Genomic DNA, 13,586 nt, shown 5'->3' on the forward strand with positions numbered 1-13,586 from the left:
TCGCATATTCTTTTGGGAGATTGCTAAATAGGCGATGTTACAGTAGTTAAGTCGATGCCAAGTTGAGCGTTGTTTAACTTTCCTTTTTACAAAACATTTCAAACCACCCTCATATAAAAGTATGCCTTAACTGTGGAAAATACCATATAAAATTATCATCTACATAGGTAAATTGATCTGTATATCATACCTATAGAAATGCCAAGAATAAACATAGAGATAAGTCATCCATATATTTTCAATCACTAATTTTCAGAGGTGGCAAGGATGTCTTGTTCAATATATGCATCAAGATATTTGGATAATATTTTATATTATGATGATCAATTATAGAATTTCTAGTGTATTTGAATGCTTAATTGATAAATGTCAATATTGTATTTGATTTAAGATTTGAAATGAATAAAGTTAAAAAAAAAAAGAAATTTGGATAAATTATCCATAAATACTTGTTCAGCTGCTTGGGCCATGCAAATTTTCTGCAAAATGTTGAAATTCAGATAAGAGAATAAGAATTGCCATGCTTTGTCAGTCCAAAGGTCCATCTAGCTCTGTATCCTACAGTATGTCCTGCAGTGACCAGTCCAGCCAGGTCACAAGTACCTGGCAGAATCCCAAAATACCTTTCAGAATCCCCTACTAGAAATATTTCTAGAGATAGTTCCTTATTTTGTAGTTCTGTGTATACAAATGTGATTACCTGAAGCTTAGCAAACAGATGGAAACAGTTACAAAAGGAAGTAAGTCCTTTCTGGCTGATTTGTGGGAAAATGGTACAGAAAAAACAAGTTTTACTGGCTTTTTCCTTGAAATATTGGGGGATCCTGAAAGGGCTGTTGAGATGTCCAGTATATATTAGGACATACAGTACTTCTTAGACTACAGTTAGGAATTATGAGGAAAGGAATGGAAAAAAAGATAAGAATGTTATAATGTCCTTGTATTGCTCCATGGTGTAGCTGTACCTCAAATATTCTGGTCACCGCATCTCCAAAAGATATAGTGGAATTAGAAAATGTTCAGAAAAAGGTGATGTAAATGATAAAAGGGGTGGGACGAATTCCATATGAAGAAAAACTAAAGTGGTTAGGGTTCTTCAGCCTGGAGAAAAGACAGCTCAGGGGAGATATGATAGAGATCTATAAAATACTAAGTAGAGAGGAACTTGTTTACTCATTCTAAAAATATTAGGACTAGGGGGCACACGATAAAGCTACTAAGTAGTAAATTTAAAACAAAACAAAGAAAATATTTCTTCACTCAAAGTATAATTAAACTCTGGAATTTGTTGCCAGTGAATGTGGTGGAAGCAATTAGTTTAGCAGGGTTTAAAAAAAGGTTTGGATCATTTCCTAAAAGAAAAGTCCAAAAGCCATTATTAAGATGAACATGGGAAAATCCACTGCTTATTTCTAGGATATCATGAAACTGCTTTACTCTTTTGGGATCTTGCCAGATACATGTGATCTTGGTAGGGCACTGTTAGAAACAGGATACTGGGCTTGATGAACCTTTGGTCTGTACCACTGTGGCAGCTCTTATGTTCTGATGTTTGAGCATAAGTGGATTTCCTTCTGCCATAGAAGGAAGAGGGGGCAGTGTATCTCTAGACATTTGGGGTAGCCTCTAGCCAGTATCAGTTACCCAACAAAACTACCATTATAATCAATAATATCATTCAACTATTTCATCTGTACAGGAGTGAAGTCCAGATTGTAAACAAGATTGGGCATAATTCTAGTATCTAGTGGGCACTTCTAGTTCTGTAGTGCACAAGACTGGAACTTCCATTAATCGAATTAAGCAGTTGCCTTAAATGGAAATGCTTTTGGGAACTTCAAAAGAGCAATGACATCAAGTATGTTTAAAATTATATCAGTGCAGCAGTCAGGATGATTTTCGGGCTGAAGAAGTCCGATCACATAACCCCTTTCTACCGACTCCTACACTGGCTACCGATGGAGGCGCGCACGAAGTTCAAACTAGGATGTCTCTGCTTCAAAGTATTAAATGGTCTAGCCCCAAAATACATTACAGACCTCTTCTCATTCCCAACCAACAGACATGAAAGAAAAACACACATGAAATTTATCTCCCCACCGGCTAGAGGGTGCAAATATAAGAGACATCATCAACAACTGCTATCATATCAAGCAGCCACATGGGGTAAAGACCTAGAAAAACTAATTGCGCACACAAACAACTATGAAGAATTCAGGAAACACCTAAAAACTTACCTATTCTTGAAATACCTAGGTAACGAACCGGAACAGCAATCCCCCTCGTAACATCACCACATACCTAAACATGCAAACTGTTAACCCCAACCCCTATTCACTAAATATGAACACTCTACGAACTTACGGAATATATCTACTTCTATGTAAACAATTTGGTACTTCCTCGCCTTGCAACACACAAACTGACGTTAACATTATTAATGTTATCAGATGTACACTGCTATACTCTCTAATTCATTGTACGAGATATACACTGCTATACTCTCTAATTCATTGTACGAGATATACACTGCTATACTCTTTAATTCGCTGTATGTAAAGTTTCTCCTGATTGTATCTACAATTTCTTTGACTGTATTTAAAGTTTTCTTTTGATTGTATTTACAACTTCTTTGATTGGATTTAAACTTTTTCCCTTGATTGTATTTACAGTTTCTTTTGTTGTAAACCGCCTAGAAGTCGTAAGATTGTTGGCGGTATATAAGAATAAAGTTATTATTATTATTATTATTCTCTGGGGTACTGGTGTGGGGTCTGTCTAGCTATACACCATGAGATTCCAGGCCTGTGACTTCTGTGGTAAGACTTAGAGGAAACTAATTATCACCAACTGATGTGGAGACAAACTGTAGTTCACCTAAAAGAAATGAACATGGTGTGATATTTAGTAGTGACATTAAATCTATAATAATAATAATGAGGAAAAAGACTTCAAATACCCCAGCATCTTAATATTTTAAAGACACATTCAATGGGGCAAAGGAAATGGGGAAAGAGAGAGAGAGAGATCCAGGGTGCATCTCTCCCATCCCCTCTGTTGCCACATCCAACATTTCTCCCTCTCTCATCCCCCAGTTTATGTGCAGCATTTTTCACCACTGCCTATCAGCCCCATGCCCATTTCTCCTTCTGTTACCCCTCTCCAGCAACATGTCATATCTCTCCCTCCATCACTATGTCCAACATTCCTATCCCTTGCACCCCTTTCAATCTGTCCCTCTGTTCCCTCTCCATCACCATATTCAACATTTCTCCCTCTAATCCTTCTCTTCCCCATGCATCTCTATCTCACTCCTCTCTCTGCCCAATTTTCCCCTTCCATGTGCACCATCTATTTCCCTCTCACTCACACACTAAACACCCACCATTTCTCCCAAGTTAGTACTTCCTTCCTCCCTCCCTTCTGTGTCCCATGTTCATGCCCCTCCCTTCCTTCTGTGTCCCGAGTTCATGCCCTCCTCCCTGCCTTCCAGCCTTTGTTTCAAATTCCAACCCCTCCTCTCTCTCTCTTTGTCCCACAATCATGTCCCCTCTCTCCCTTACTTGCTACAATGCGCTCGCTCCCTTCAGGTCCATCCAGCTGGCGGCTGCTGCTTTCAGCCACATAGGGACGCATGGCGTGCAGCGGCATTCGTTGTATGTGGCTGACCCACAAGCCTTTCCTGTGACATCAGCTCTGATGTCGGGAGAGAAGGCTTCTGGGTCAACCACGTGCAGCGTGCAAAAGCCACTGCCCACAACACATCCCTGTGTGGTTGAAGGCCGGAAGGAGCAGCCTTAAAGGAGGTAACTGGTATCTCCCGCTGACGTGGAAGGCTTCCCTCTGATGTCGGCTCTGACATTTGAGGGAAGCCTTTTTGGGTCAGCTTCAACGGAGGGGGGAATGCAGGAAGGAGGGCATGGGATCCCTGGTGGCAGTGGCGCTTCAGCGGAGGGGGACAGGCAGGAAGATGGCATGGGATCCCTGGCAGCAGCGGTGATTAAGGAGGAGGGGGGTGGGAGACCCATACACCCCAAACAAGCGGCTTCCGTACCCCTGAGGGTATGCGTACTATGTGTTGAGAAACTCTATTCTATAGCTCTTGCTCCTTTATAGAATAATACATAGTGCACATATGTGCCTAGTGCCAATTATCATGCCCTCCATGTGATGCAGAGAAGTCAAACTAGTTTCCCACAGTGCATATGACTATCCCAGGACAGAGTACCGGCTAGCATTCAGGAGTTCTGAAGCTCTGAGCTTGGATCCCCCCTGTCTCTAAACATTAGATCAGCCTCCCCTCACTTATGATAGCACTACATTTCAGGAAATGTTTTCTAATATGTTGTTTCATGTGTCTGCTTTACAGACCAAAAAAATGGAAGCTCACTGGATTCTTTTCTGTTCTGCATTTCTCCTGCCAACGTCTTATAAAAATGTGTTCAGTCAGGATTCTGAATCATGGGTCTATTCATTGGTGAGTATTTGTTTTATGTTTTACTGATTTTGGACATTATACAGTAGATCAGATGAGGCTTAGAAAAATATGAACTGGCAACATTACTGAAAGGTTAATAAGAATGAGAAGTGTCATACAGTAAGCCATTGGGTGATTGCTGTTAAATAGTATTCTTGGCTCAGTCGTATGGTGAGTGTTTGGACTGATATTTGTGAATCATTATTCAAACATTGTCACATGATTTGATGTATGGTGAGCGCATCCTGGCAGCTTTGTCCTGCTCGCTCTTTGCAGGCTAGAAGACAACGTGTTACTAATTCTGTGTGGTTTGTTAGCTGCTGTTTTACAAGATTCCAGTCTCACAATAAGCTGAAGAGTAGAACAGTGGCAGGATTAAAGTCTCCAGGACCACCCTAGATATTGTATACCAGATAGTTTCAAGTTTATTTGAGTCTTAATATACCGCTTTTATAGTCAAAGCGGTTTCCAATTAATAGAAAATATTTTACATATTATTAAGTATATTTTGGTATCTGCAGCTTATTGTTTTGTTTTATTCTTATACTTTTGTATTTGTAAAATTTCCATTAAATTTCAATTAATAAAATGTTATATCTATATATATAAAATCGGAGGTATGTATGTGTGTGTGTATGTGCCGCGATCACGCAAAAACGGCTTGACCGATTTGAACGAAACTTGGTATGCAGATCCCTCACTACCTGGGATGATATGTTCTGGGGGTCTCGCGGCCCACCTGCACACGTGGGCGGAGCTACAAACAGAAAATCAGATTTCACCCATTCATGTCAATGGAAAAAATGTAAAAAGCTGCCATTCTCACAGTAATTCAAAAACGGCTTGACCGATTTGAACGAAACTTGGTATGCAGATCCCTCACTACCTGGGGTGATATGTTCTGGGGGTCTCGCGGCCCACAACTCTATGTTGCTTGCTCAAGGGTGGATTCACCCAAGAATTTATATGTTCTTGCTCCAGGAGGTGAAACTAAAAATGTTGTTTATAATCACGTTTTGCGTTAGTTGTATTGTATTCATTTTGTCAAATATTTCACATTATAATTTGAATATTGTACTTTTTATTAAGCTGTAAAAAAATAATTTCATTCACCACTATAAAGTATCTTTATTTGAATCCATTTACAGTGTTATTGCTATAATTAAATACCCGTGCAACGCCGGGGCATCAGCTAGTATATATATATAAAATAAAGGGAACAAATTCGCAGTTATAATACAGGCGCAACTTGATACACATGGGCAAATGGAGAGGATACATTGCATAAAATAAAAGAAAGGGGAGGTAAAAAAACAAAAGGTAAAAAGGAAATCTTTAATGTAAGCACTGATATCTGAGGTTTTGAATAAAAAATTAAGTATAAATCTCATAAGCATCTCTGAAAGAAATGTTTTAAGATTAGATTTAAAATTATTAAGATTCTTTTCTTGTCTTAAGGTCAGAGGTAAAGCATTCCACAGTGTAGGAGCGGTTACAGAAAAGATTGTTTTACGTGTTGTATCATAAAACAATTGGCGGATTAAAGGGACCGCTAAAAGATATTTTTGGGAAGAACGTATCCTATGTGGATCATATGGGATTAACATCCTATCTATAAAGGATGGAATGTGATTAGATTGAACTTTAAAAGTAAGAAGTAGTATTTTGAAAGTAATCCTGTGTGAAATGGGTAGCCAATGAGCTTTTCTGAGGAATGAATGGTGTTGTTACATGGTCAAATTTTTTAGCGTTAAAAATGATTTTTACTGCAGTGTTCTGAATGACTTGTAATCTCCTGATCTCCTTTTGAGTGATGCCCTGATAGTTACAATAATCTAAAGTTGAAATTACAACAGAATGGATAAGAATATTGATTGAATTTGGATTAAGTAATGATTTGAGAGATCTGATCATTTTTAGTTTGAAGAAGCATTTTTGTACCACAGAGCTGACCTGAGATTTTAAAGATAGCATGTTGTCCAGGATAAACAAACTCGCATCTATATCTACCCATCTTTCTAGGTGCACTAGCATTTTTAGCGCATGCAGGAAATTACTGCATGCTACACCGCGCGCTATGCGGCTAGAACTAACACCAGACCAATGCTGGATTAAAGTCTAGCACGCACAGCAATGTAGTGTGGTATGCCATGCATTAACGCCATCACGCAGCTTAGTAAAAGGAGCCCTAAATGTCTCCCTCAGTTTTAGGAAACTATATTTAAGAGAAGAAATCCAACTTAAAAACTTTTTTGTGTAGGGACGCATTTGAATTATAACCGCTTTCCCTCCGCTAATTGGACAACCAGGACTCCCTCTCCTATTGAACTTTCCCGCCTCAACTCACTTTCCTATACACTATTGTATTTCTTCCTGCATCTTATAAGTATGATGTAGTAATGTCACAGTCTATTGTCTTTGAATTTAGGGGCTCCTTTTACAAAGGTGGGCTAGCGTTTTTAGCGCATCCACCGGATTAGCACGCGCTACCTGAAAAACTACCGCCTGCTCAAGAGGAGGCGGTAGCGGCTAGCATGCGTGGCATTTTAGCGTGTGCTAAAACCACTAGCGCACCTTTGTAAAAGGAGCCCTATGAGGTTCATAATAAAAACATATTAAAGCCCGCCAAAGTCAGCACTTGGAAGTCCTAATAGACAGGACGCCCAAATGCCGATAATAAAAACAACTTTCTGGACGTGTCACGGAGCTTTTTATGCCTCTGAATGCCACTGTGCACCCAGAGCTGAAAGGGGCATATCTGGAGGAGTGGTCAGGGCAGCATGTGGGCGGGATGTGGACTAGCCTAGATGAAGACGTGATACAGGGATAATCGATGTTTTACTAGACATCCTGAACGAAACTTGGACATTGTGAATTAGACAATGTAAAAACAGGTATAAGTGTCAAAAAGGTATCCAAAGTGACCAGAACCACTGCAGAGACAAAGTAAAGATCCCACACACACTCCCCCAGTGTTCACTGACACCCCCCTCACACTCCCACAAAGATCAGAATAAAAACGTACATAACTGTCTCCAGAACATCATCACCTGGTATAGGAAAGCCTAGTAGAGCTGCACACAGGTGTCTTAAATAGCCTGGGGGATGGGCTAGTGAGCCATAGAGAAGAGTAGCAAGTCTTACAAGTCCCGCTAACCACTACATTTATGGTGGAAAATGTGATCCCCCTCAAAACCCTACTCTACTGTCATATAAGTGCCACCTGCAGCCATAAGAGCTATTGGAGTTGTAGACAGGTGGATATAGTAGGGTCTGGGGGGGTTTGGGGGGCTCACCATAACCTATAAGGGAGTTCTGGTGAAATGTTTGTGGCACCCATTATGTAGCGTTCACAGCAGTGCCCTATAAGGTGCCCCACTGCTCTGTTGCTATGACTGGGTGGCCAGTTCATTACAAGATTGGCCCCTCCCACATCCAAAAGATCTTGTTCTAGACATTTGGGATTTGGACAAAATTTTGGTTGAAAATGTGGTATAAAGATAGATGTCCTGGCGGTCTGGGTGACCCAATGGCCTAGACGTCCAGATAGAGGATTTTAACAAAAAAAAATTTTAGACATATTGTTCGAAAATGGGCATCAACACCTCCCTTCTTCTGCTGGTTATTCCTCTTTCTATACAGCCTAGAATCCTTCTGGCTACAGCCACAAACTTATCACACTGTTTAGATGTCTTTAGATCTTCAGACACAATCACCCCAAGGTCCCTCTCTCTGTCAGTGCTTATCAGCTTCTCACTTCCCAGCACATATGGTGCCCTCGGATTTCTAGCCCCCAAATGCATCACTCTGCACTTCTTCGCATTGAATTTTAATTGCCAGATGTAAGACCATTCTAACTTTTGCAGATCCTTTTTCATGCTTTCCACTCCCTCTGGGGTGTCCACTCTGTTACAAATCTTGGTATCGTCCGCAAAAAGGCTAACCTTACATTCTAACCCTTCAGCAATGTCACTCACAAACATATTAAACAGAATCGGTCCCAGCACTGATTCCTGAGGCACTCCACTAGTCACCTTTCTCTCCTCCGAGCAAATTCCATTAACCACCACCCTCTGGCATCTGTCCATCAACCAGCTTCTAATCCAGTTTATGACTTTGGGCCCTAACTTCAGCCCATGGAGTTTAAGAGCCTCCTATGAAGAACTGTGTCAAAGGCTTTGCTGAAAGCTAAGTATATTACATCTAGCGCAAGTCCTTGATCCAATTCTCTGGTCACCCAGTCAAAGAATTCAATCAGATTCATTTAGCATGATTTACCTTTAGTAAATCCATGTTGCCTTGGATCTTGTAATCCATTATTTTTCTAATAACCAAAGTGAGGCTTACCGGTCTGTAATTTCCTGCTTCATCTCTGCAACCACTTTGAAGAGGGACCACATCCACTCTTCTCCAGTATGACTGCAGTTATCAAGGCAAGAGAAACAATTTCCAATGCTACCTCTTGTAGGCTTTAGAACCTTCCCTCTGTCCTATCTTATCCCAATTCAATTTCCTATTTTCAGTACAGTTGGTGTGTGGGAAGGCTTTGGGGCTGGCAAGAGATGGCATTTGTAGATTGCTGTCATGATTGCTGGAGGTAAAATTAAGTTGAAGCATCACACGGGGAGTGAGAGATGCTGGACTTGGGGAGGAAGGTGTAGGTAAAGCAACCAGGGAGGATGGTGTCAGTTCAGCCTAGGGAGCACCAAGTGAGTGGAAAAAGTAGGAGTGACAGCTAGTTAGGCATAGTGGTTAGAGCTACAGCCTCAGCACCCTGAAGTTATGGGTTCAAACCCTGCACTTCTCCTTGTGACCCTGAGCAAGTCACTTAATCCTCCACTGCCCCAGGTACATTAGACTGTGAGCCTGCAAATTGTTGCCCATGCAGGACTTGCACAGATGTCCCCATAGTCCTAATATTTTTGGAATGAGTAAACAAGTGATTTACATCTACCCATTCCACTCCACTCTGTATTATATAGACCTCTGGCATATCTCCCCTGAGCCACCTCTTCTCCAAGCTGTTGTAACCTTTCCTCATAGGGAAGCCATCCCATCCCTTTCATCATTGTAAAAAAAGGCAATACTGGAGGCATAATTAAATTTGGACTTGGAGGCCCAAGTCATAATTAAATTTTTCCAGTCAGCACTATTATACAGCCCAGACAGATAACTCTGGCCAGATAAAATTCGGTTCTGAGGTTATTCAAATTACTTTCTCACTTAGCGGCTTTTTTTGAATATGAACTCCAAAATGTCTGTGTTTTGATGTTTTTCCCTTTTAGGCAAGCACTGAAAATACCAGAAAAGTGAGCAGCACAGATCTTCTCTCAAGACAGAAACGTTCAGGTAAATCAGCAACATTCACAGAAAATTTTGTTTTTGCACTGTTTCAGTACTGCCCATTAGTTGGATTTGAGTTTTAATTTCTTGCATTTCCCAAATCTAATCTCATGAAGCCCAATATTCAGACTGTGGGAGGCATCCTGGCTATCTCCCATTGTCAACAGCAAACCTGGAAATTGAATGCTGGGCCATATCTGGTGACCAGTATTGAATTTCTGTGTGTGTGGTGGTGGTGGTGGTGGGTGGTGGAGGGGAGGGGGGCGTTTGGCCACTAGAAACATAGAAGGTTAAGCCATTATTCAGCTGTGTAGCTAAATTAGCAGCCATAGATAGATTTACATAAAAGCAGGTCTATCTGGCAACTAAACTTAGCCAGTCAGCCAATTAATGTTGGCACTAATCTTCTATGTCATGTGACATAGATGGTGACTGGGCTAATCACTAACTGAATATTCAGCAGAGAAAGTTAGATGTCTCCCACTGAATATTTGCGGTTTGCCATTTTAGTGCTATTTAACCGGGCAGGAGCCATTCCTGGCCAGAAAGTAGCGTTGAATATTGGGCAAAAGATTCTTTATAAGCACCTCATGAATCAAGATTCCCCCCCAATGCCCCTGCAGATCCATACCCCTTCCCATCTCAGGATAGGCCCCCATGAGCCTATCTGAAGTCCCTGGTAGTCCAAAGGGGTGAGCGAGCAAGAGTAAACTTCACTCTCAGCTGGTTCTAGCAACTACCTTGATAAAATGGTTGCTGCAACCTCTACAGCCACCCTCACAGTACTTCGAGAGGTCACAGTAACCATTTTGTTAAGCCAGCCACTAAGGGCAGAAACAAAAGGGGTTCTCTCCCATCCCCTTGTACCACTGAACTGCCAGGAACATCACGTAGGTCCGGGGAGGGGCCTATCTTGAGTTGAAGGTAAGGGGATGGGAGAGAATATAGTACTGTGCAGAGGTAGGAGGATCTTGTTTCATCAGTGAGGGAAGGAGATGGGGAAAGAGGGGATCAGAGAGAAACAGGTCAATTTATTTATGCAGCCAAGGTCTGCATAACTATTTTATGTGGGCTCTGGCTGCCTATCGGCCAGGATCCATATAAACTCCAGCAACCAGCTCCATTTAAATTAACTTCAGGTATTCGGTGCCGGTGCCAGTGCCTAGATGTGGCCCAGCACTGAATAACAGAGGTTAATTCTGCCTACAACCAGGGCTGGTGTTAGGGGGGAGCAAAGAGGGCAGCTGCCCCGGCCCCTAGGAGTCGGGAGGGCCCCCTATGAACTGGCATGTCTTCCCCCCCTTCTATCCGCACCGGTCTGGTGCTGTCCTTACCTTCTGTTGCTGACAAAATCCATTTTTGCTGCAGGAGGTCTCCAGCTGCAGCAGCCAATCTGAACAGCTGCCTACAGATCCCTTCCCTGCTTTCCTTTGCCCTGGTCCTCCCAGGTAGAAACCGGAAGTTGCATCATTAGGGATGGACCGCAGCAGAAGGAAAGCAGGGAGGGAAGCTGTAAGCAGTGCTTCAGATTGGCTGCCACAGCTGAAAGTCCCCTGCAGAAAAAAATGGATTTTTCAGCGATGGAAGGTAAGAGCAACATCGGACCAGCATGGATAGAAGGAGGAAGACATATGGATGAGGAAATCCCCATTACTAGCTGTAATTTTATTTTAAGTAGAAAGGAGGACTGGGGGAATGAGTTAAAAGAAGTGCCAGACTGAGTGTGGGAGTAGGTAAAGGGGAAGAGCTTATGGGACTGGAAACAGAGGAGGAGGGAGGAAGGAGGGAGGGGGGATAGAGATGGTGGGCAGTGATCTGAAAGAAGAGAAGAGAAACAGAGAAGTTGGATGTGGGGAGGGTGGAGTGAAGGAAGGGGAAAAATACTTGACAAGAGGACTGTTGGGAAGAGAAAGGGAGAGGAGAGATGGTGGACCTGGGGATGAAAAGAAGGGAGAGAGGAAGAAATGTTAGGTCTGGGGATAGAAGGGAGAGAGAGATGCAACATCTCTTTCCCTCCAATCCATTGTTCAGCATTAAAGGGGAAGGGAAGAACACAACAATAGAAAAGAGAGGGAGCAAAATGTTGGACCATGGGGAAAGAGGAAGAGAGTTGAACCCATGGGAAAGGGAAAAAATCAATATGTTAGAGACAGGCATAGTGAGGGAAATGGAGCAAGAGAGGGGAAAAATGAATAGATACTGGAAAAAGAATTAGTAAAAGACAAAAAGTAGAAAGAGAAACTGGGACCAAGATGATAGAAAAACAAAATGTCCAGACACCAAGGTAGAAAAAAGTGTTTTATTTTGAATGTGTTAACTAGAATATGTTATCTTTGGGATATGTGCATCACAAATATTTTTTATTGTAGTCGGTGGCATTGCCATGCAGCTGATTTGTAGGGAGGGGATGGAGAGCAAAATGGATGGATGGGCACCAAATTTTCTCCCCACTTGAATTCAAAATATAAATACTTGAGCTGGTGGAGATCACCCAAGCCCTGGCAACTGAAGAGCTCTTCTTCCAATCTGGCAACCAGAAGTCTCCAAACTTTGCAGCTAGTGGCAATATCCTCAAGCTCACAATTTTTTCATGCATGCATGAGAGCCAAGCGGAAGGGGGAGGGGGAGGCAGTGGCTCTGTAATACTACTGCCAGCTACAGAACTTTGAAAGTTCTGGTCACTGGACCTGAGGAGGGGAAGGATGTGGTCATCAGCTGATGAGGCTTGGGGATCTCCACCAGCTACATCAAGAGAGATGTTCATTTTGAGGAGGCCTAAGCTCAAAGTGGGAGGCCTAGCCCCTTCTCATGGTTATGCCACTGATTGTGTTCAGTACAAAATGAAGTACTTGCAGAGTTAATTTTTTGGGTTTCCAGTTAAGTTTTGGTACTCATATTTCTATTTCTAATTTGTGATCCATTGTTCTGTATTTGGTGAAGGTCTGACTGTGTTTTGTATGTGAAGAAGTTATTTAAAGATGGGTGGGGAAATAGGTAGAGGGGCCCCTTCCCTAATTTCTGCCCTGGGCCCCTTTATGAGTAAAACAGGCCCTGCCCACAACTGAAGGATTTTTTTAAAAAACCACTGACCACTGCAGGTTGTATATTACCCTCCACCACCATCCTTTTTTGTCTTTTTAAGAAGCATGAGTTTAATGCCTTCATTGTAATACTGTAAAAAAATGTGACCTCAGAACTCCTTTCTCTCAGCCCTTATCCTGTGCTCACATGCCATATCTATGCCATTATCTATGGTCCGGTTAACATCTGATGGTCCATACAAATGAAAAGAATACATAGATAAATGCATATACATAAACCTACATACTAAAGTTTATGTGTAGACTAGATGTACGTATTGTAGAATATAGTTAATAGCAGGGAAACATTCAAGCCACGTATACACAAGTTGCTGACATAACAAAAACTGTATGAAAAATCATAATATAATGGAGAAAAATAAACCTCAATTGTGGGAGGCTGGGACTACACAAGTACCCAACCCTCAACACATCATCACGGGTTTATAAAAAAATTCCGCATACATATAAATAAGTAGATAAATCACTCATGTCCATTCATACAGAATCGCATTTTTTTCAAAAGCTTTTTTTATAATAATGACAGCTGTGAGCACAAAATTCCATGTATTATTCGTGCCAAAAACTGGTGACCAGAATCCCAAACTTAACTAGATTAATAGCGAGGGCTACAGCTCAGTTTCACTTATGTAAGCAGTTTTGGAGGCATGCCAGTACCATTTTGA

At 41.7% G+C, this 13,586-nt stretch overlaps 1 protein-coding gene across 2 annotated transcripts in view; it reads left to right on the forward strand.

Annotated features, from left to right (window-relative positions):
- ADGRF5 (adhesion G protein-coupled receptor F5) overlaps positions 1-13,586 on the forward strand; it is a 212,342-nt gene that overhangs the window by 73,930 nt on the left and 124,826 nt on the right. For both annotated transcript variants that reach the window (XM_033938407.1, XM_033938409.1), the window contains exons 2-3: positions 4,370-4,477; positions 9,763-9,826. In XM_033938407.1, coding sequence (XP_033794298.1) covers positions 4,370-4,477; positions 9,763-9,826 — 172 coding nt within the window. The remainder of the gene's footprint in view (positions 1-4,369; positions 4,478-9,762; positions 9,827-13,586) is intronic.

The sequence above is a fragment of the Geotrypetes seraphini genome, chromosome 3 (assembly GCF_902459505.1).
Source record: "Geotrypetes seraphini chromosome 3, aGeoSer1.1, whole genome shotgun sequence".
Taxonomy (NCBI): Eukaryota; Metazoa; Chordata; class Amphibia; order Gymnophiona; family Dermophiidae; genus Geotrypetes; species Geotrypetes seraphini.